This window comes from Physeter macrocephalus, chromosome 14 (genome assembly GCF_002837175.3).
Source record: "Physeter macrocephalus isolate SW-GA chromosome 14, ASM283717v5, whole genome shotgun sequence".
In the NCBI taxonomy this organism is placed as follows: Eukaryota; Metazoa; Chordata; class Mammalia; order Artiodactyla; family Physeteridae; genus Physeter; species Physeter macrocephalus.
Genome location: NC_041227.1, coordinates 19,719,636 through 19,743,324, shown reverse-complemented (window position 1 = coordinate 19,743,324; position 23,689 = coordinate 19,719,636). Strand labels below are relative to the sequence as shown.

The 23,689-nt window shown below is 47.8% G+C and overlaps 1 protein-coding gene across 1 annotated transcript; it reads left to right on the top strand.

The window, feature by feature from the left end:
* Positions 1–22,389, top strand: ACTR5 (actin related protein 5). Its single transcript, XM_007099953.4, has 9 exons — positions 1–409; positions 1,607–1,836; positions 4,100–4,269; positions 7,727–7,944; positions 8,612–8,794; positions 16,644–16,760; positions 17,491–17,630; positions 18,715–18,847; positions 21,281–22,389. Exons 1-9 carry the CDS (start codon positions 11–13, stop codon positions 21,536–21,538), a joined length of 1,848 nt encoding a protein of 615 aa, XP_007100015.1. The 5' UTR covers positions 1–10; the 3' UTR covers positions 21,539–22,389.
* The last annotated feature ends 1,300 nt before the right edge of the window (positions 22,390–23,689 follow it).

Sequence of the window (23,689 nt, the reverse complement as noted above, 5' to 3'; positions counted from 1 at the left end):
GCGCTCCAAGATGGCGGCGGCCAGTGTAGCAGGGCCGCCTACGAACGTGTTCCCATTCCGCGATGCCCGCGCCGCGCCGGATCCGGTGCTGGAGGCCGGTCCGGTGGCGCACGGGCCACTGCCGGTGCCTCTGGTGCTGGACAACGGGTCGTTCCAGGCCCGCGCAGGCTGGGCGTGCCCCGGGCCGGACCCGGGCCCCGAGCCCCGGCTGCAGTTCCGCGCCGTGTGCGCCCGCGGGCGGGGCGGGGCTCGGGGCGGGGCGGGCCCGCAGGTAGGCAACGCGCTGGGCAGCCTGGAGCCGCTTCGCTGGATGCTGCGATCGCCCTTCGACCGCAACGTGCCGGTGAACCTGGAGCTGCAGGAGCTGCTGCTTGACTACAGCTTCCAGCATCTGGGTGTCTCCTCACAGGTGAAGGGCGGGGTGGGGTTAGGCTTGAGGGGAGGGGTGAGGTCGTGTCCCCGCTCACTCCGCTCTCCGAGGGATAATAGTCACTGCAGTAGTTCTGATTGTCATTTAGTCATTGATTTAGTCAGTCGATCAAATATTAGGCGCCTAACGTGTGTAAGTCCTGTGCTAGGCGCTTGGGGTATGGCAGCGAGCAAAAACAACGCCCTTTTCTCTTGGAGCACATATTCGGGCTCGTTTGTTAATACAGTAATTTATTATCAGATATGTATTGAGCATCTACTCTGTGTCAGGCACTTTTCTAGGTGTTTGAAATACGTCCGTGAACGTGACACGAAATCTCCAGTGCTTATGGAGCGGGTGTGGAAAGTCACTCTAGTATGAAAAAACAAACAATAAACGATAGAATTAAGTAGTATATTCTGTGGCATGATAGAAGGACAGGAGAGAGTTGCATGTTTTCAATTAGATGGTTAGGGGGAGGACTCGGGAAGAAGGTGTTGTTTGAGCAAGGACTAAAGGAGATGATTGAGGGAGCGCTCCTTGTGAATATCTGAGGGAATAGTATTCCGGAGAGAGGGCACAGCCAGTAAAAAGGCCCTGAGGCAGGAGTGTGCCCTAATCCTAACTGAGGGCAGCCAGAGTGAGGGGGAGGGTAGTCAGTGGAAGAGGAAGTCGGAGAGGTAATGAGGGGACAAGTCACACACCTTATATAGGCTTTTACGCTGAGTGAAATGGGGAGCCGTTGCAGGGTGTTGAACAAAAGAGGGACCTGACTTATGTTCCAAAAGGATCACCATAGCTGCTGTATGGAGAATGGACTGGCCGGGGTCATAGGGTAGAAACAGGGAGACCAGTTAGAAGGCTGTTGCAGTTAGGAGGTGAGGGATGATGGTGACTTAGATGAGGGAGGAGTTGAGGATGTGGTAAGAAGCAGTTGGATTCTGGAGATATTTTGAAGATAGAGCCAGATGATTGGCCGACAGTTTGGATGGGGCTTGACTTAAGTTGACCTTACTTTCATATTTTCCAAAGCAACTTCCAGGAGAGATGGGTGTTTTACAGTTGCTTCTGATCCAGTTTTTTGATTGGAGACCAAAAGCCAGTTGAGCCCTTGCAATAAGGATTTCTGTTTCTTTTTAGGCTTTAAAAGGAGTATTCTCTTAGCACCTACCAATTTACTCTTTTCTTTCCAAGTAGGGCTGTGTCGATCATCCCGTAGTTTTGACAGAAGCCGTGTGCAACCCACTGTATTCACGACAGATGATGTCCGAGCTTCTCTTTGAGTGCTATGGGATTCCTACGGTTGCCTATGGAATAGACAGTCTCTTCAGCTTCTACCACAATAAGCCAAAGAACTTGATTTCCAGCGGGCTCATCATTTCATCTGGATACCAGTGTACACATATTTTACCTGTCTTAGAAGGGAGGTGAGTTGCACTTATGGCATTTGGGTGCTGTTTTGAGAAGCATTCAGGAAACGTTTATTGGGCGCCTGATTTAAAGGTGGAGTGGAAAGAGCAAGGACAGGACCATGAACTGGCCTCTGGGCTTAGTTCTGACCTCCCTCACTGTGTGAGTATAGATGTCACTTCATTGTCCATCCTTTGTGACCTCCTGGATCAAGTTGGTGTGGATGGTCCCTGAGGTCCAAATCCATAATTCTAGAACTTCATGGTTCTGACTTAATGGTGAGATGGCTAACACTGTACCTGTAGGTAGTAGGTGCTCAATAAAAATGTTCTGGATAAATTATTTAAATAGATTTAATTTAGACTGTCGTGTTCTGGAGTCACTTTTTTTTTTCTTTTTCGTTTTCAAATCCCAGCTTTTAATTTTTATTTATTTATTTATTTTTGGCTGTCTTGGGTCTTCGTTTCTGAGCGAGGGCTTTCTCTAGTTGGCGGCAAGCGGGGGCCACTCTTCATCGCGGTGCACGGGTCTCTCACTATCGTGGCCTCTCTTGTTGCGGAGCACAGCCTCCAGACGCGCAGGCTCAGTAGTTGTGGCTCACGGTCCCAGCTGCTCTGCGGCATGTGGGATCCTCCCAGACCAGGGCTCGAACCCGTGTCCCCTGCATTAGCAGGCAGACTGTCAACCACTGCGCCACCAGAGAAGCCCTGGAGTCACTTTTTAATAAGAGATTTTTAATTTTTTTATTTAAAGCTATTTAATGACAATTATTTAGACCTTTCTTTTTAACTACTGTACCTGGTCCATAATAGGTACTTAGTAGATGTTTTCAAGTTCTATAAAAGGTGAGGGTAGTTTCTGTCATGTTTAAAATCTTCTTGTTTTATAGCTGGGTTTTCATTGTCTGATAAAGAGACTAGGCCGGGGAGGGAGGGATAAATTGAGAATTTGGGATTAACAGATGCACACTACTATATATAAAACAGATAAACAACAAGGATTTACTGTATACACACAGAATTCAATATCTTGTAATAATCTATAATGGAAAAGAAACTGAAAAAGAATGTATATGTAACTGAATCACTTTGCTGTACACCTGAAACACTGTAAATTAACTATACTTCAATAAAAAATTAAAAATTAAAAAAAGAGAGAGAGAGAGACTAGGCCAGCATCATGCTCTCCTGAGAAGGTTTCTCTTTGCATAGAGATAGAGAGGGTGTGTAAGTAGTGAGAGAAGGCCTGGCTTCGGAACTGAAAGCCTGGGTTTGCAGCTCTGCTGAGGATGAGGTACTTCTTCACTTAGTTTCCTAACATATAAACTTGGGAAAAACTGATTTCTCAGGGTTACCTTGAGAATGAAACGAGATAATGTAGGTGATGGCACTTTGTAAAACAGTCTGAATATTTAAGTGAAAATAAATGCTGTTGAATTTATTGAGCCCTACAGTGGGAATTTCTCTTGAAGTTCTTACAAAAATTTATGAAGAAAAAAGTAACTCTTAGACATTACCAAACACTTCTGCTATAGAGTTTTCTATCTTATGTAACCAGAATATGCAGAAATTAAAAATAATATTGTTATGTTATGTTATATTGAGAGAAAGTGATTTTACCCAAAGGCTAAGAAGTGATCAGATTGGGGCATATCATGTTCTGTGCCGGCATCTGCTGGTGAGGTGTGATACAGCCGTGACATTTTAGTACACAGCAAGTTCCTAGTGCTCTGCTCCTCTGACTTTCTCACATTGAGAAAATAAAGGTACTCTGGTTCTCCTCCCCTTCCCTTCATGTCAGAGGGCCCTGGGTCTCTTAGGAGATTACAGTAAGCCAATGTGTATGTGATTACTTAATGTGTTTGCGTAAGTAGAAGTGGAGTGTCTAGGGGAGTGGTACTCAAACTCTGGCCTACACTAGAGGGACTTGGGAAGCTTGTCAAAATGCATATTCCTGGGGAAAATGCATATTTCTAGGCCCTTCCCAGAGCAGGTGAGTCCTTCCGAGATGCTTGCCAGAAGTTACCTTCCGAGATGCTTGCCAGAAGTTAGATGTTCATGTGTCTGTTTGGATGTGGTCTAGGAATGCCTGCATTGGGTAAGAGGTTGCACTAAGGCAACTTTAAAGTTCCTTCCAACTGTTAGGTTTTATTTCCCCCAGCTGGTCAGTTGCTTCCTTATTAGTCTACATCAAACTATCCTCTGCCCTAGTGCACATGCTCCATATTCTCTCCTCCACATTGCCAAAAATTTCAGTGCTGTTTCCATCCCTTGGTTGTAGGTTGGATGCTAAAAACTGCAAACGCATCAACCTGGGAGGAAGCCAAGCAGCTGGCTACCTCCAGCGTCTCCTGCAGCTGAAGTATCCTGGGCACCTGGCAGCCATCACTCTCAGCCGCATGGAGGAGATCCTGCACGAGCACAGCTACATCGCTAAGGATTATGTGGAAGGTACAAAGAGGATGTTTGCTTGCAGCTTTCAAATGTTGTCTCCCTTTGGGGTGTTCCTTAAATTGTTCCCAGGGTGACTCTTTCTCTCACTTTTTTACTCTTAGTACTTTTTAGCATTCCCTTCCCTTTTTGGTATTTGTTTTCCTAACAGACTTTTTCAATTAATTGATAACTTGCATATGTAGGTTCTTTTTCAACATCGTTTTGGCTACTCTGGTTCCTTTGCCTTTCCATATAAATATTAGGATCAGTTTGTCCATATCTACAAAACAGTTCTGTTGGGATTGTGATTGAAAGAACATTAAATCTGTAGATCAGTTTGTATATAAAGCAATAACATTCTAAATGTAGATTCAGATATAATGTTAAATCCAGATTGGGGAGAATTTACATTTTTTTTTTTTTTACTATGTTGAGGCTTCTAATCCATGAACATAGTATGTCTTTCCATTTATCTAGGTCTTTATTGATTTCTTTCATCAGCATTTTATAATTTTCAGTGTATAGACCTATACATGTTTTATTAGATTTATGCCTAATTATTTCTTTCCTTGTTTTTTTCATTTCAGTTTTCAGTTGCTTATTGCTATTGTATAGAAATGCAATTAATTTTTATATGTTTACCTTGTATCCTGTGACCTTGTGAAATTTACTAGTTCTAGTTTTTTGTAGATTCCTTGGGAATTTCTAGGTAGACATGTCATCTGGGAATAGGGACATTTTTATTTCTTCCTTTCCAATCTGTTTGCCTTTGTTTCTTTAGGAGTGGTAAGAGTGGACATTTTTGCCTTGTTCCTAATTGCTGATCTTGTGGTGGGGAAAGCCTTTAGTTTTTCCCTATTAATTATATGATGTTACCTCTAGTTTTTTTTTTTTTTTTAACCTGTAGTTTTTTTACAGATATTCTTTATCAAATTGAGGAAGTTCCTTTCTGTGCCTATTTTTCTGATCATTTTTATCATGAATGAATTTTGAATTTTGTGAAATGCTTTTTCTGCATCTGATATGATCCTATGGTGTTTGTGCTTTGGACTGTTCATGTAGGAGAGTATCATGATTGCTTTTCAAATATTGAACTAGCCTTGATTTGGGGGGATAAACCCCACTTATTCATGTATATTATTTTTTAATATATTGCTGGATTCAATTTGGTAAATTTTGTGAGGTTTTTGTGTATATTCATGAGGAATATTAATCTATACTTTTCTTGTACTGTCTTTGTCTTGTTTTGGTATCATGGCAATGCTGGTCTTATTAAATGAGCTAGAAAGTGTTCTCGTCTACTTTCTGGAAAAGACTGTGTAAATAATTGATATTATTTTTTTCTTTAAATGTTTGATAGAATTCTCCAGTAGAACCATTTGAGCCTGGGGATTTCTTTTTCTGAATGAATTCAGTTTCTTTAATAGAAGTAGGACTATTTAGGTGATTGCATTGGTGTCTTCTTTTTTGCTTTAGGTTTATTTTGCTCTTTTTTTCTAGTTTCTTAAGGTAGAAGCTTAGATTATTATGATAACTTCTTTTTAATATAGGCATTTAAAGCTTGAATTTCCCTCTCAGCAGTGCTTTATCTACATTTCACAGAGTTTGGTATGTTATGTTTTATTTTTTACCGAGTTCACATATTTTCCAATTTCGCTCAAGCCTTTTTTATTTGGAACCATTGATTATTTAGAAATATATTATTTTATATCCAAGTGTTTGGAGACTTCCTTGTTATCTTTCTGTGGTTGATTTCTAGTTTAATTTCATTATGGTCAAAGAACTTATGTTGTCTGGTATCAGTTAAACTTGTGAAGATTTGTTTTAGGACCCAGGCACGATCTGCTTTGGCGAATATTCCATATACACTTGCAAAGAATGTGTATCCTGCTGTTGTTGGGTGGAGTATTCTGTGATGCCATTTAGGTTCTATTGGTTGATGGTGTTATTCAGTTCTTCTGTACCCCTCTTCATTTTCCATCAAGCCATATTGATTATTAGGGTGTTGAAATCTCCAGGGATAACTGTGAATTTTCCCATTTCTCCTCTCAGTTCTGTCAGTTTTTGCTTTCAAGTGTCTGAAGCTCTTTTGTTAGGTAAACATTTAGGATTCTTACGCCTTCTTGGCAAGTGATCTTTGACCATTATATAGTGTTCCTTTTTATCCCTTGCAATTTTCTTTGCTTTGAAGTCTGCTTGGACATTAACATAGCCACTCCAACTTTCTTTTGATTGGTGTGTCTTTCTGGCCTTTTAATCTACCTGTATCATTATATTCAAAGTAAGTTTCTTAATAGTTGGGTCCTTTTTTTAAAAAAAAAGATCCCTTCTGTCAGTCTCTATCTTTTAATCGATATGTTAAGACCATTTCCAATTAATTTAATTCTTCTTATGTTTGGGTTTAGGTCCACCATTTGATTTTTTGTTTTCTGTTATTCCTTCTCTTTGTTCTTATTGCTCTCTCTTGCCTTCTTTGGGTTATTTGGACGTTTGAAAAATTTTTTTGGTATTCCATTTTAATTTGTCTATTGTGTTTTTCACTGTATATTTCTCGTGTAGGTTTTTTTAGCTGTTGCTCTAGAGATGACAGTAAATAGGCTTTTCACAGTCTTCTTAGAATCTCTGTTTTACCAGTTCAAGTGGAACATGGAGATGTCAGCACGCCAGAGGCCCCCTTTTTTTTTTTTTTTTAATTTATTTATTTTATTTATTTTTGGCTGCATTGGGTCTTCGTTGCTGCTTGCAGGCTTTCTCTAGTTGCGGCGAGCAGGGGCTACTCTTCATTGCGGTGCTTGGGCTTCTCATTGTGATGGCTTCTCCTGTTGCGGAGCACGGGCTCTAGGTGCGCGGGCTTCAGTAGTTGTGGTGCGCAGGCTCAGTAGTTATGGCTCGCGGGCTCCAGAGCTCAGGCTCAGTAGTTGTGGCACACGGTCTCAGTTGCTCTGTGGCATGTGGGATCTTCCCGGACCAGGGCTCAAACCCATGTCCCGTGGATTGGCAGGCGGATTCTTAACCACTCTGCCACCAGGGAAGTCCCCAGAGGCCCCTTTATCCTTCCTCCTTTACGTCGGACTTGTCTTCTGTGTCGCATCTACATACATTGGAAACCTATCAGATGTCGTCATGATTTTTACTTCCAATTGTCAGTGTATTTTAAGGAGCTCAAGGGGAGGTTAATCTACTATATTTAATCAGATTTTCATCATTTCTGTTGTTTTCCCTTCATTTCTGGTGCTCTAGATGGTATCCTTTCTGTCTGAAGAACTTTATTTAGCAATTCTCTCAGAGCAGGTGTGTTGGCATCGTGTCCAGGTCTTACAGCTGCATTTCGCTGATTGGGTGGCTTCAGAGATAGGATGGAGTGTGCTTCCTCCATCTTACCCATACCTGGAACCCTGGAACCCTGGTGCCGACTTTCTAATCTCAGTGCTAATGGTGTTTCCGTTTCCTAACTTCCAAAATCATTCTGTTGAAGAATTGCAGAAATGGCGGTGCCCCGATTACTATGAGAACAATGTCCACAAGATGCAGCTCCCGTTTTCCAGCAAGCTCCTGGGCAGCACCCTGACCTCCGAGGAGAAGCAGGAGAGGCGGCAGCAGCAACTGCGGCGGCTGCAGGAGCTCAACGCGCGGCGGCGGGAGGAGAAGCTGCAGCTGGATCAGGAGCGGCTGGACCGGCTGCTCTACGTGCAGGTGACAGCGTAGCCCCCAGGGCGGGACCTCAGCCTTGCTCCATAAAATGCATCATGCATCTTTTTGACCTGGGGTCAAGAAGGGGTCTGGGGGGGGTCATCCATGTAGAGATGGTGCGTGTAGAGGACGGTGTAGCAGCAGGACCTGAGAGCTGTGGACCTGGCTTCATTGATTTATTTTATCCTTGTGGTCCCCTTTGTTTGATTTTTAACTTTTTGGTTTAAATGTAGCACACGTGATGCAAAGCGCACAAATCTTAAGTGTCCAGCTCAATGAATTTTCACCATTGAAACACATGATGTATCCAGGTCAAGAAACAGAGCATTACCAGCAGCCCAGAAGCCTCCCTCAGCCTCCTCTTAGTAACTTTCCCATCTGTTCTCACCCAGAAGCTAACATTTCTGACGTCTGTCCCCATAGATGAGTTTTGTCTGCTCCGGTGGTGCTGAGATGGTGATGCGTGGGAGCCCAGAGATGGCTGGGGAGGAGGGCTTCATTGCGAAGCTTTGGTGGCAGGGGGTTTCCATGGGGGGGCAGGCTCAGGGAGCTCGGGGAGCCCTCTCCCGCTATCGTTCTCTGTCCAGTTTCTAAGTTCCATCTCTCCTTCCCGTGCGTGATTGCCCCAATGCACATCTTTGAGGATGGATTGTGACTGCTCGGCTTGCAGGAGCTCCTAGAGGATGGCCAGATGGATCAGTTTCACAAGGCCCTGATAGAGCTGAACATGGACTCCCCAGAAGAGCTGCAGTCCTACATACAGAAGCTCAGTGCTGCAGTGGAGCAGGCGAAGCAGAAGATCCTTCAAGCAGAAGTCAGCCTCGAGGTGGACGTGGTGGACAGCAAGCCAGAGGTACTGCGGGCCTCGGGAGGGAGGTCCCGCGGGGTGCTGTAGAGCAGGGGTCCCCGACCCCCAGGCCTCAGAGCAGGAGGGGAGCAGTGGGCGAGAGGGTGAAGCCCCATCTGCCGCTGCCCGTAGCTCGCGTTACCGCTGGAGCCATCCCCCCACCGTCCGTGGAAAAATTGTCTTCCGTGAAACCGGTCCCTGGTGCCAGAAAGGTTGGGGACCGCTGGTGTAGAGAGAACAGCCCTTTCTGAGGGCGGGAGGAGTGTCCGGAGAAGGCTGGCCTCAAAGGGGTTGTGACCAGACTCGGGGGAAAGAGAGCAGAGTGGTGTGTGATATCTACGGGGACACGGGTGGGGGCAAGGATGGCACTGACCTTGTACCAACTGAAGTTCTGACCCAAGGGGTTTCAGCCGGTAGAGCTCTGGCCCCCGGGAAGGGGATGTGTGCGAGTAGAGTAGGAAGAACATACACACGCCTATCGTGTGGCCCATCTTGAACCTGAACCTGCCCCTCTGATGGTTCCTGGGCAGTTAGTCATATGCCCCCTTAACTTTCTTCTGATCTTCTATTAAATATATCATGGTTGCTCTTTCATGCACCTCCTTTCCATCTCCATGCTCCTTGAGGACAGGGATCATGCTACATGTACAGTTTAGGAATTTTTTACAGCCGCTAATAGCCATGCTCAATAAGATATTTGTGGGTTGATTTAAGATCAGCCTTTTGTTAGTTACTAAACACGAACTCTTTGATCTTCTCTCTCCTTTTTGTTTCCCTGCCAGTGGGCTGTTACTGTTGATGTGGCCAAAAGGGCAGGTGGCGGGGCTGAGATAGGATCCTGGGTAATTCATACCGTAGCACTGGGCCCCGCATGGTGAAGGGGCTGCCTGCAGGTCACACCTCGGCCCCAAGTCACTGGTTGGCTCTCCTGTCTCTAGAACTGGACGAAAGTGTTAATAAGTGGACACATTGTCATCTCTAGAGTGCTAAAACAAAGGAACTTGTTCATTGCCGTATGACACTTGTGGGGCAAGATTAGCCAGTCCAACTGTTGATTTTTGTTTTTAAATCAACGGTGCCGACTTTCTAATCTCAGTGCTAATGGTGTTTCCGTTTCCTAACTTCCAAAATCATTCTGTTGAAGAATTGCAGAAATGGCGGTGCCCCGATTACTATGAGAACAATGTCCACAAGATGCAGCTCCCGTTTTCCAGCAAGCTCCTGGGCAGCACCCTGACCTCCGAGGAGAAGCAGGAGAGGCGGCAGCAGCAACTGCGGCGGCTGCAGGAGCTCAACGCGCGGCGGCGGGAGGAGAAGCTGCAGCTGGATCAGGAGCGGCTGGACCGGCTGCTCTACGTGCAGGTGACAGCGTAGCCCCCAGGGCGGGACCTCAGCCTTGCTCCATAAAATGCATCATGCATCTTTTTGACCTGGGGTCAAGAAGGGGTCTGGGGGGGGTCATCCATGTAGAGATGGTGCGTGTAGAGGACGGTGTAGCAGCAGGACCTGAGAGCTGTGGACCTGGCTTCATTGATTTATTTTATCCTTGTGGTCCCCTTTGTTTGATTTTTAACTTTTTGGTTTAAATGTAGCACACGTGATGCAAAGCGCACAAATCTTAAGTGTCCAGCTCAATGAATTTTCACCATTGAAACACATGATGTATCCAGGTCAAGAAACAGAGCATTACCAGCAGCCCAGAAGCCTCCCTCAGCCTCCTCTTAGTAACTTTCCCATCTGTTCTCACCCAGAAGCTAACATTTCTGACGTCTGTCCCCATAGATGAGTTTTGTCTGCTCCGGTGGTGCTGAGATGGTGATGCGTGGGAGCCCAGAGATGGCTGGGGAGGAGGGCTTCATTGCGAAGCTTTGGTGGCAGGGGGTTTCCATGGGGGGGCAGGCTCAGGGAGCTCGGGGAGCCCTCTCCCGCTATCGTTCTCTGTCCAGTTTCTAAGTTCCATCTCTCCTTCCCGTGCGTGATTGCCCCAATGCACATCTTTGAGGATGGATTGTGACTGCTCGGCTTGCAGGAGCTCCTAGAGGATGGCCAGATGGATCAGTTTCACAAGGCCCTGATAGAGCTGAACATGGACTCCCCAGAAGAGCTGCAGTCCTACATACAGAAGCTCAGTGCTGCAGTGGAGCAGGCGAAGCAGAAGATCCTTCAAGCAGAAGTCAGCCTCGAGGTGGACGTGGTGGACAGCAAGCCAGAGGTACTGCGGGCCTCGGGAGGGAGGTCCCGCGGGGTGCTGTAGAGCAGGGGTCCCCGACCCCCAGGCCTCAGAGCAGGAGGGGAGCAGTGGGCGAGAGGGTGAAGCCCCATCTGCCGCTGCCCGTAGCTCGCGTTACCGCTGGAGCCATCCCCCCACCGTCCGTGGAAAAATTGTCTTCCGTGAAACCGGTCCCTGGTGCCAGAAAGGTTGGGGACCGCTGGTGTAGAGAGAACAGCCCTTTCTGAGGGCGGGAGGAGTGTCCGGAGAAGGCTGGCCTCAAAGGGGTTGTGACCAGACTCGGGGGAAAGAGAGCAGAGTGGTGTGTGATATCTACGGGGACACGGGTGGGGGCAAGGATGGCACTGACCTTGTACCAACTGAAGTTCTGACCCAAGGGGTTTCAGCCGGTAGAGCTCTGGCCCCCGGGAAGGGGATGTGTGCGAGTAGAGTAGGAAGAACATACACACGCCTATCGTGTGGCCCATCTTGAACCTGAACCTGCCCCTCTGATGGTTCCTGGGCAGTTAGTCATATGCCCCCTTAACTTTCTTCTGATCTTCTATTAAATATATCATGGTTGCTCTTTCATGCACCTCCTTTCCATCTCCATGCTCCTTGAGGACAGGGATCATGCTACATGTACAGTTTAGGAATTTTTTACAGCCGCTAATAGCCATGCTCAATAAGATATTTGTGGGTTGATTTAAGATCAGCCTTTTGTTAGTTACTAAACACGAACTCTTTGATCTTCTCTCTCCTTTTTGTTTCCCTGCCAGTGGGCTGTTACTGTTGATGTGGCCAAAAGGGCAGGTGGCGGGGCTGAGATAGGATCCTGGGTAATTCATACCGTAGCACTGGGCCCCGCATGGTGAAGGGGCTGCCTGCAGGTCACACCTCGGCCCCAAGTCACTGGTTGGCTCTCCTGTCTCTAGAACTGGACGAAAGTGTTAATAAGTGGACACATTGTCATCTCTAGAGTGCTAAAACAAAGGAACTTGTTCATTGCCGTATGACACTTGTGGGGCAAGATTAGCCAGTCCAACTGTTGATTTTTGTTTTTAAATCAACTTTACCTATACTTTTAGAAAGAAACAGTCTTGTGGAAAACTCCAGTTTGCTGCTGGGTGTAGTGTGGTGCTTACCAGGGACCTCAGGGCCGTCCTTGGCTCGGCAGGCAGCCTGCTTTGCAGTGACTGTGTCTCAGCTGGAGGCTGACTCTCGGTTCCTGCTCTCAGCCTCACCTTCCCCACCTCTCCGACAGTCTGTAGACCACGTGAGGACAGTGACTGGCCTTGAGCATGTGTGACTGATGAAGCAGATCCTGAGTCAGGCTTCGTCGGCACAGCGTACTGGATCACTGAGATCCAGGGTAGAAGTGCCTCGACCACCGTCTTATTCTTGCACAGCATCCCATATCAGCTTCCAGAGAACTAATGTGCCTTTTCTAGTTTGCTCCTTTTCAGGTCTGTGTTTCAGATTTGAGCTGTTGTTTCCTAGGATCCAGATCCACATTGCCTTTGTTGTTTATTCATCTATACTCAGTTTTATCGTGCTTATCAACATGTCCACAGGACATCAGCATCTTTATATCAGAGAAGGACCACTAAGCCACATGCACGTGGGGGATTTCAGATTTAAAAAGAAAAAAACGAGCAACTGTGATTCCCAAGCAGTCGGGGATCCAGTTTTTCCTTTTCTTTTTTCATTTTTCTGCATTTGTTACCTGCCCTGATTCAGTCACTCTGTTTATTCACTCAGCAGATATTTATTAAGTCCCTACTTTGTTCTGTGCTCTAAGGGTACATATTCAAATTTCTCTGGGCTTGGGGTGATTTTGAAATGTTGTACTTTAAAAGGTTTCCCTACGTACAACAAATTTGATGAATCGATCTGTCCCCAAAGCTTTAATGGTCAGGGTGATTGTTAGAGATTAGATCGATTACAGTAACACTCATGGAATAAATTTGGCCACGACACTGGCCAGCCAGTTCTACCTTTCAAAAAGTATTTGTCATATTTTCCAACAATATAATTCTTTTAGAATGGAGAGAACAGATTTATGTGGACCACAGTTCATATTGAAATGCAATCTAAGCAGTAATGCCTGCACTGGATTAATACAGCTAAATTTTTTAACTTCCAGTGTTTTCTAAAATCCATTTTTTCGGGACTTCCCTGGCGGTCCCGTGGTTAAGACGCCGCGCTTCCAGTGCAAGGGGCGTTGGTTTGATCCCTGGTCGGGGAACTAAGATCCCACATGATGCGCAGCGTGGCCAAAAAAATAAATAAATAAAAATAAAATCCATTTTTTCCTACAGACCAATCCATGCCAGCCCTCGGTATTCTGCGGGTATTCGACGAGGATGTTGTAAAGGAGTAGGCTTCCTTTTGAATACTTTTAATATACTTTTAAAATATTTTCAACACTTTTAAAATTTTAAATACTTTTACTATACTTTAAAATACCTCCTAATGAAGTGTTTAAACTAAAAGATGCTGATTTTGCATCGCTTCGAGCGCAGCGTAAGGGGATGGGAGGCAGGAGCACAGCTTGCGAGCACCCTCGTTAGTTGGAAAAGACAAGGGGCCAAACACAGAAAGTGCTCTGGCCTGACGAGCCAAGATCGGAGCTGCCCTTTCCTTGTTTTTATGCCGCTCCAGGCTGTTCCAGGGAACCATGCTGCATCTTCTCTGAGGGCCTTTGGCAAACTGTTGCTGGAACTGAACACAGTTCCAAAAGAACAGTCATATTTACGTTCCCGCATGCCACCCAGTACACGTGGAGACCCTGGCAAACCCTAGGGGGAGAGAAACCAGCCATGGTAGAGAAATATGTTCTGTCTTAGATGTGTATTGTCGGCATTGAAATTACCAGCTTTGTTCCTCTCTGTGAATCATATGAATTGGGATAAGGAAATCTTTTTATCTTTTTATCATTTTTAGTGAAGCTAGAAGTTATCTTATTTTTAAGGTGGGATGCTTTTGAATATAGCTAGATATGAAGGTGGATAATAATACTTTTGTCACAGCTGAAGAAGCCTTTTGAAGCCCAGACATTCTGCAATCCTCCTTATTCTAGAGAAATTTGAGGGTTGCCAGGGACTAGGGGTACAGAGGTGACTAAGATGCAATCCCTGTCCTCCTTGGTACCTCAAAAAACAGGGCTACAGGACCATACTCAGGCTGTAATAAAACTTACCAAGTGTGGTGGTAGATGTGTGTGGGAATACAGAAGGAGTTTTGAGAAAGGATTGGGGTGTTTGAGCTGGGCCCTGAAAGATTATTTGATTTCAGCAGATAGCAAATGAGGAAGGAAGGACATTTTAGATGGAAAGAAGCACACGTGCAGGGAGCAGGGCACATCGGGCACAGAGAGCGTGGGAGATGAAGCTGGAAGGGAGGCCATGGCCACCTATTAAGGTCTTTATCCATCGGCCCGGATATTATCCTTCAGACAGAGCCTTCGAAGGGTGCTGAGCAAGGCAATAATCTGATGAGATTTTATTTTAGGAAAATAACTGGCGGCAGTTAGGATGATGGCTTTAGGGAGAGGCAAGGCTGGAGGTGGGAAGACAGGATTAAAATGTGTGTAGTCATCCGGAAGAGAGCTGATTTTTGTCAGTGACCTGAAGTTTGTCAGTGGCTCTTGGGGCGGAAGGTGGAGGAGGACACACTTCCAAGGTAGGAGCCAAAGATCCTGGTGTCGTTCAGAGTGGCAGTTGCTGATGATAACAGAATATGTGCCAGACCCTGTGCTGGGCGCTTGTGCAGGTATCATCTCGATTAATTTTCACAATTCCGTAAGTACTGTCTTCATTCCCATTTTTTGAATAAGGAAACTGACATTGAGGCGAGGAAAGAAGCGTGCCCAGGGTTGCACAGCTAGCAGCAGTGCAGCTGAGAGACCCGAGCAGTCCGGGTCTAGATTGTCTCCGGTCACTGAGGCTGGGTTGAAAGGCAGCAGGGGGAGGTGGCGCTGGGAACTGAGCTTAGGGAGACAATGAGCTGGGTTCTGAGCCCCCCATCTCTGGAGTCTCTGGGACACCAGGCAGGACTGTCCAGGACCCGGCTGTGGAAGGACCTAGAATCACACAGGGAGTGGGAAAAGAAGAATGCCTGGGGAAGGCCACTGCTGAGGGGTTGGGTGGAGCCGCAGGGAAGAGTGTAAGGAGAGGTTTAAGACACCTGCTGACCGGTGACAAAGGGATGGCCTGGTAGCGGTCTGGGGCGCTCTCTACTCCTGCCTCACCAGAAGCCTGCTTCGCGTGTCTGCTGCTGCATAAAAAACACTCCACGCTTAGCGGTGTGAGGCAGCAGCCGTGTTAGTGTGCTCACGAATGTGATGGGTCAGGAGTTCAGGCGGAGTGGAGCAGGGGTCTCTGGGACCTCAGCTGGGAGGACTTGGACATTTGGGAACTGAACTCTCTGGAGGGTTTTTTCACTTCCCTGGCACCTGGGCTGGGATGACTCAGCGGCTGGACTCCACAGACCTGAGCACCCACATGCAGCCTCCCCGTGCGCTTGGGGCTTCTCAGCGTGGCCACTGACTTCCAGGAGGGAGCTCCCGGGAGGGAGGAGCCAGAGAGCACATGTCAAGGGGCATTGCCTTATTTAAGAGTCACTTTGCGTTTTACCTTTGCGGCTGATACGAACAGGTTCTAGGGAAGTGTAGTTAAGTACTCTGAATTGTGTCGGTAAATTTATGTACGTCATAGATTCTGAGAGTGAGGAGGGCTTCTCTCAGGCAGCCTTGGCGGTTGGTGTTGAATCTGCTCGAAGCCTCCCAGGACGCCGTCTCATCAGGTAGTCCTGTCTACAGTAGCTGTCACTGTTAGAGCCTCCTTCCAGGGAATGCAACAGAGTTCCTTCCTGAAACTTCTCCCCTTTGAGTCTGGAAGGTACAACTCATCTGCCTTTCGTGTGGGAGGATGACAGATGCCCGAGGACATCATCCAGAACTATCCCTCCACCCTCCCAACTTCCATTTGTTCAGGTCAAAATTAAAGGTGTCCCAAACCCTCAATTGGGAACCCTGCTGGCATGTCTAGGCCCCGCCCAGGGTCATTGTCATGGAAGAGGAAAGCCTGTTCTGCAGGCCTCCACAGATGGGAGGTGTTCGGCGCCTTGGAGCCTTTAGTCACATCCCCAGCCCAGTGGACCTGCCCTCAAGGGGACTGATTGCTAAGCCTGTTAGTGTTGGCACATAGGTTTATTAATTATTGAGAGATTGACTTGATTTTGCCCGTAGTCCAAGCTGCTTTGTAGGACACCAGCTCTCACACCCTCTCCCCCAGAGCTCTGTGCATGGTGGTGTGACAGGTGCGGGCAGCCAGTCCTCCCCGGGGCGCCAGGCTGGAGCTGCCCCTCAGAAGCCTTCAGAGGAGGTGGGAGTTGATGAGGCTTTTCTCAGTGGGAAGGGTAGGGGATAAGAACGAAGCTCATCCCTGGCTTTTTAGTCTTTTAATCTTGTGTTCACGTGTGTTCCTTTTTTTAACAGTTTAGAAACTTTTTCGTAGTTTTTATGTGTGGATGTACTTTTAGGACATTAGGCAAGATCCCAGTTCTTTTTGGTGACCGTGAACTCACAGAACTAAGGCTCACTGAATTACAGGCTCTGTCCACTTGTGTTTCTTCTCTTCTCAGACCCCGGACCTGGGGCAGCTCGAACCATCTCTGGAAGACGTGGAAAACATCAACGATTTCGAGCCCTTGTTTTCGGAGGAAACGCCCGAAGTGGAGAAGCCAGTGACCACGGTCCAGGTTGGCCTCCCGTAGCCTCCACCTTGCTTATGCCTTGAAGCTTAACATAAATGACCAGTCAGGTTTAGTCTGCTTCTTTAGGAATACTTTTCCCTAAAACACCAGTTGTATTTTCTAGAAGGGAGAGTCCCAGTACCGAAAACTTCCAAAGTCAGGGTTTTTTTCCTCCCCGTGGTGATTGTTTGGGGCTCCAGCACTAAGCTCCGTGAATCTGTGAGAAACAGTCTCCTCGGTGGAAGCATTTGGGCAACTAACTGGGGACTTTAGACCTGAAGACCAGCTTTTAATGATTTTATTTACATTTAAGCCAGTGTCATAATGCTTCATCCTCTTTTGGGTCTGTGTTTCTGTCATTACAATGGCAGCCAGGTAGACTGGCGTTGAGTCTGAGACACACCTGGGAGAAGGCCTTCTCGGCTCTGCGGGCACTGGGGACTGAGCCAGGCACTTGGTCTTCCAGTAGCAGCCTTTCTCAGCTGCTCTTCACCAGGTCTCTTTCCCTGCATCTCAGGGACCATTTCATGAAGCAGATATGTATGTAGCGGTTTATAATCCAAAGGTTGAAGAAGGTAGAAAATTGAATTATCAAATCAAGAGAGTTGGGGAGAGGTTATTCTGGCACAAAGGACAGAAGCTATGTTGGAATAAGAAATTCAGTTAGAAGAAACTGGCAACTGGGATGTTTGTTCTCATGGCCTAAAAATATCTTCTAAACCTTGGGTTTTTAAAGCCCGTGTTTAACTTGGCAGCATATCATCAGCTGTTTGTTGGGACAGAAAGAATTCGAGCTCCAGAAATTATCTTCCAGCCGTCTCTCATCGGGGAGGAGCAGGCCGGCGTAGCTGAGACCCTCCAGTACATTCTGGACAGGTGAGACTGAAACTTCTTTCTTTTACTTCTATTTTCCTGAACCATTTCCTTGAATCTTGAATTGAACAGTGGATTTGATGGCCGGGCATCTCCTTTTCATTGATTTGCTGCACTCAGATTGTATTCTTTCTCTCTCACCAAGTGTGGCACAGAGTTAGGGCTCTCTAATTCATTTCTGAACGTGTAAATGCTCAACGTGTAATTGCTTGATTTGAGGAGCTTTAAGAGTTTCTTTGAAAAATTTGGGCAACGTGATATATGTGCATTGGCTTTCCTATAAATCTTCACATTATTGCAGACTAGTGATTCTAAATCACCCTAAAAACGTGCAGAACTTAGTTTTTTTCCCCACCTTGCATTTTATTTATTTAAGAGTTTGTGTTTCTACAAGAACATGCCTCCCCTGCACCCATTTATACAGGTATTTTCCTGCAGTGTGAGTTTTCCTAATACAAGTTGAACAAGTAGGGAACATGATTTTGTGGTACTCTGGTTGCTATTGGTTAAAACAGGGTGGAAACTTACACCTAGCGAGGAAGAAAAGCCATTGCAGCTACTTAGTTTGAGTGGCTTTGAGTTTTATCTAGCAGTGGGTGGGAAAGTGAGCAAACACAAATAAGATAAAACTAGTAGTAAAAAAAAAAAAAAAGCACAAGTGGAGAGATGGGTCCTCAAAAGGAGAAGCAGAACTTCTGGGGGTGATAGAAATGTTCTGTATCTTGGTTGTGGTGATGGTTACTGTGTAATGGTTACTGCTTTTGATGGGTATATAAATTTGTCAGACTTCATCCAAATGTATTTAAAGCAATCCTCAATAAAGTCAGTTTTTAAGGAAAACATGTATTAGAAAGGCATAATATTTTAATCATGCTAAGGAAATGGATTGACCATTCAAATTAAGGTTTTGGCTAGCTATTTGGCATTCTGTAAAGACACAAATGAAAAATGGAAGGCTTTTTTTTTTTTTTTAACTTTTTGCGTAGACATTTTCTGTTTTGTACTGAGAGCTTGCATCTCCACATCCATATTCTCTTCCAATACTCAAGTTGGAGGGACTAGAGCCGAGAAATCATTTTGTCCCCAGGTACCCAAAGGATGTTCAGGAGCTGCTGGTTCAGAACGTTTTCCTCACTGGCGGGAACATGATGTATCCTGGGATGAAGGTCAGAATCGAGAAGGAGCTGTTGGAGATGAGACCCTTTCAGTCTTCCTTTCAGGTACCAATTGTCCGTGTAACCAGCTGTTTCGAAAATAGCCTTAATTATTTGTTTTCTGGTTACAAAAGCAGTCAAGTGTAAATGAGAAAAATTACTTGATAATTCCATCATCCAGAGATAGCCACTATTAACACGTTTGTGGCTTTCCTTCTGGTCTTCGATCTATGTTTAATTTTCTTTTCTTTTTTTTTACTTTTATTTATGTATTTATTTATTTAATTTTGGCTGCGTTGGATCTTCGTTGCCGTTTGCGGGCTTTCTCTGGTTGCGGCGAGCGGGGGCTGCTCTTCGTTGCGGCGAGTCGGCTTCTCACTGCGGTGGCTTCTCTCGTTGCGGAGCACGTGCTCTAGGCGCACGGGCTTCAGTAGTTGTGGCGATGGGCTTAGTTGCTCTGCGGCGTGTGGGATCTTCCCGGGCCAGGGATCAAAACTGTGTCCCCTGCGTTGGCAGGCAGATTCTTAACCACTGAGCCACCAGGGAAGCCCTGTGTTTGATTTTTAAAGCAGAATGGAAATCGTATTTTACGTATTTCTTTGTTTTAATTGACAAAGGAAGGCCTGCATATAGTAAAAGTTCAGAGAGTACAAAAGAGTGTACATTGAGAATAAGGCATTCTCTAGGAGACTGACTGGGGAGATTTTTCTTTCTTTCACATATTTTCTGCACATCTGAATGTATACCGCTTTGTAACCTGAATTTCTTAACCTTTCGTGAACGTTTTCTCCCGTGTCATTATTCTTCTAAACTACTTTAAAAAATGACTGTATGGTGTGGATGCCCCATAATTTATCTACCAAATTCCAGATCACCAAGAAACATGGTCTGAGCTCCTGCTGTGGACCAGGCACCTTGGGATGCTGAGATGTCCTAGACACCAGATGCCCTGGCCCCAAGGAGCTTGCTCTCCGAGGGGGCAGCAGTCAGATGAATAGGCCGGGGTAATGCACAGCGTGAGGGGCATACAGACGTAGGCACCTAGGGAAGGCTTCTTGGAGGTGTCTTCTGAGGATGAGGAGGTGTTTGCCAGGTAGAGAGTGTGGAGGGCTGTGGGCTGGAGAGAGCATTCCGGACAGGGACTAGCAGGGGCAGAGGCTCGGGGGCCACAGACTTGTTGAGTGGCGAGCAGCTGAGTGTGGCTGGAGCTCATGGCTGTGAAGAGGAGTCGGGGAGGGGAGTGCGCAGGGACACGTGGTGCAGAGCTTCCGCGTCCTGCCGGGGGCTTGGCTGTGGCCCCGTGCCGCACGATGTGTTGTGCGTTCAGGGTGTGGTCTCGGGGCTTCGGTCCTGACTCCGGCACTGCCGTCACCGCATTTTGCCAGGCCTCAGTTTTCTCCGCAGTGCGAAGGGGATCGTCCTGGTGCCTGTTACCGGCATTCAGCACGCCTTGCCTGTCAGGTGCTCAGCCCAGAGCCTGCGTGTGATAAACAGACATCAGCTGCTGTGCTGAGGGTCCCTAAGAACACTCCAGGTTCCACAATTCGCTAGAAGGGCCCACGGGATTCAACATGTAGTCCTCCTCATGATTTATCGCAGTGAGCACTTCCCCGGTGCAGGGGGCAGAGTGAGCGCCTTCCACTCGTTCTGTCACCGACACGTTCTAAGCCAGAGCGGTCGGGGCTTTCGTGACCCTGATTTTGTTGATGGTCCCTTCTCGCAAGTCTCACCTCATCCTCCTCCATCTGTGCTGATTCCACCTGCCCTTTACTTCAGAAAGTTCCAAAACCACCATTCCATCCTGGGACTTCTATGGGTGGGGCAGGGAAGAGGGAGGTGGGAGGTCAGACGGGCGACTCCAGAGAAGAGGAGGCCCGATCGGAGTTGGAAAGCTGTCCGCCCAGTGCCCAGCTCAGCCTGGTTGAGGGGCACTCACAGTGCTGCTGACCCCGGCCTTGCTCCCCTAATAAGCACTGGCACCCGAGCGCTGGCAGCATCATGGAGAGCCCAGGTCAGCCTCTCTGCTCTCATTTCCCCTGAGGCTCCTTTGCCCCCGCGGCCAGAGCCACCTCGCATCAGCCTCTGCTTCCCTCTGCTGGCAGAGAGGGGATCCGGTCCAGGAAGGCCTTCCCTCCAGGTCTCTCCACCTGACGGCTTGTGGTCTACAGCATGGGGCAGGAGGCAGGGCAGCTGGTCCCTCTCCCACCCTGAGTGGCAGGTCTGACGTTGGTAAAGTAGCTGATAACCACATATCCGGTGAGGTCGTGTCCGGTGGGCTCTGCATGTTTGCGTGATTTCTTGAAGAGTCTGGAGCATTTCACTCAGCTCTCCTTGGGGGGTGCAGAGGTAGTCCTGCCCCGTCTTGGAATTAAAGGGGGCCCTTCTGCGTGTGTATTTCTGGGGATAAAATGTAGGGGCTGTAGCTGGCCTTGCTGAGCATTCAGTCCTCGGACCCTGATGGGAGACGCCCGTCCAGTGAGTGCTCTGCTCGTGTTTCAGGTCCAGCTGGCCTCGAACCCTGTGCTGGACGCCTGGTATGGTGCTCGCGACTGGGCTCTGGACCACCTGGACAACGAGGACGTCTGGATCACCAGGAAGGAATATGAAGAGAAGGGAGGGGGCTACCTCAAGGAGCACTGTGCTTCCAACGTGTACGTCCCCATCCGCCTGCCCAAGCAGGCTTCGCGCTCCACAGAAGCCCAGGCATCCGGCAAAGGCTCGGGGGCCAGCGGAGGCGGGGCCGGCGAGCAGGCCTAGCACAGGGGCCCCTCCAGGGACCTTGGGCCACGTCGGCCAGTGTGACAGGATGGTGACTGCCAGCTGTGTCCAGCCCGAGTCTGCTGGGAACATTTGGCTGCAAGATGGATTTCTCCTGGGGAGAACAGTTTAGCGCCACTGGGAGTTACCCTCTGCAACTGTGTTCTTTTGGGGGTGTTGGCGGTGAAGGGACTTTAGGTGGCCTGCTGTCTTTGCTGAGCCGTGGATGAGCCGTGGCCTTCACTTCCCGCAGCAGTGAATGAAGACAGGGTGGGGGACGGAGGTGTACAGTCTGCACAGGCTTCCTTCTTAACCACATTTTAAAGCCTTTCTTGTTTTTTTAAAAAAATCCTTTAAATTTTATATTGTCAGTGTAGATAGTCTTCTAAATTTATTCCAAAATTGTGTGAATGTCCAGCAGGTAGAGTTCTTTCACATACAGGTAAAAAGGTAACATTTGTATCCTAAGAACAATCAACCACGAACTCTCAGGGCCTAGAAATATTTCCCTCCTTCTTCTATTTCTGCTTAGAAATAAGGAAAAGGAGGCCCAAAGAGGGGAACCGGATAGTACGAAGTCACTCCGTTAGGGCCTGCCCGGTGCCCACTTCTGAATGGGCAGGTGTGGGGCTAGTGGCCCGACTCTTGTTCGTACTTCCTTTGCTGGAAACTTTTCCACGATGTGAGGCCTTCCTACAGTTTTTAAAACTTCTCTTCCTGAGTGTGTTGGCTGCTTAACTTTTCAGGTCTTTCCGAAGAGAGAAACAGACTGGAAAAGGTGAGCCGTGGAGCCTTTTCAGTTTAGCCACAACCTCACATTCCCTGGACCTTTGCAGCCTCATCGTAAACAGACAGATAACCCCTCTCTTATACAGAGATTGCTTGGTGAGAATTTTAACTCAAACACACCCAGTGCTTGAGCCCAGAAGGCTCCAGAGCTGCTAGCGTCCTTGTCACAGAATCCGTACATTTAAATCCCAGGGGATGTCTGGCCCAGCCCTCTGAGGAGGCCACTTCAGAACCAGTCTGCTGCTGCAGTTCACCAAGGACGGTCACCTGCGTCTCCAGCTCTCCGGGGCTTCGATACCGAAGACTGGGAAGGGCCAGTGGTGGTGGAGGAGGAAGCGGAAGATCCAGGCCGGCTCGGGGCCCCCCACGGCCCTGCCGGGGAGCCCCAGGCCGTCCACGGCTGGGCCCAAGGCCGGGTGAGATGGTGAGAGCAAACGGGAGCTGCCGAGAAAGGACAGATGCGAAGAAGGCAGGCCCCGCCTCCTGGGAGAGTTTTCCATATCACGTTGCTGGGGAGAGGAGCTGTGCTGACTGCCGTAGGCCTGGGGAGACAGGAGTCTTTCTCCCACAGTCAACATTTTAAATAGCCCGAACAGCAGTGCTGAGGTGGAAGGATTGCCCTGGAAGTCCAGCCTTGGTGAGGAAGGACCTTGGGTGGGCAGGTAAGCTGGGCTACAGCGTAGTCCAACAGCAAGTGTGAAGCCGGGCCTAGTCGGGGTGCCCGTAGCCTGGAACTGAGGAGGTTTGGGGCTGTGATGAGGCTGGACCTTGAGCTCTCCCGCTTTATCTCTAAGCCCTCACACTGAGCTTGCCGTGACCTCTGCTGACACCTCTCAGCCCTTCCTCAGGCAGACCACCAGCAGCACTCATCACGGTACCGAGATGAGTAAAGCATTCCCCAAGAGCAGGAAGAGGGTTTCATTCAGCTTGGAGTATCCACAGCGCAGTGCTGGGCCTGGAGGGTGCTGTGGGCTCACAGGATTTTGAATGAATGACCAACTGGTTGTGTAGATAAGTGAATGACTAAATCTGTGAACAAAGACAATTTGAGACTAGCTCGTCCGCTCTGTTGAGAGGAACAAATCAGGGGTCCACACTGAGGGCTTCCCCTTAGCTGGGGAGCCTTACTCATTGAGACATCTCAAGTCTACCCTGTGACCCTGCCAGGACTGTTCGTGGAGAGAAGGTGGGTGTGGCTGTAGCTGAATGATCTGAGGGCAGCCGTGAAGGAATAGATTCCCATAGCCCAGCTTCGGGCTTCTGTCTGGGTTGTGGGAGGCGGAGATAGCCCAGGGGAGGGAGAGTCTGGCATGGGGGGTCAGCCCGGCTCTGGGTTTGAGTCAGAGCATCCCTGAAGGTTGG

What these genes read in the sequence shown, in the direction of transcription:
- ACTR5 (XM_007099953.4), top strand. Translation starts at nt 11, where the DNA reads ATGGCGGCGGCCAGTGTAGCAGGGCCGCCTACGAACGTGTTCCCATTC. An exon ending in CTCCAGTACATTCTGGACAG is followed by an intron (nt 17,631 to 18,714) that starts GTGAGACTGAAA and finishes TTTTGTCCCCAG; the next exon opens with GTACCCAAAGGATGTTCAGG. An exon ending in CCTTTCAGTCTTCCTTTCAG is followed by an intron (nt 18,848 to 21,280) that starts GTACCAATTGTC and finishes CTCGTGTTTCAG; the next exon opens with GTCCAGCTGGCCTCGAACCC.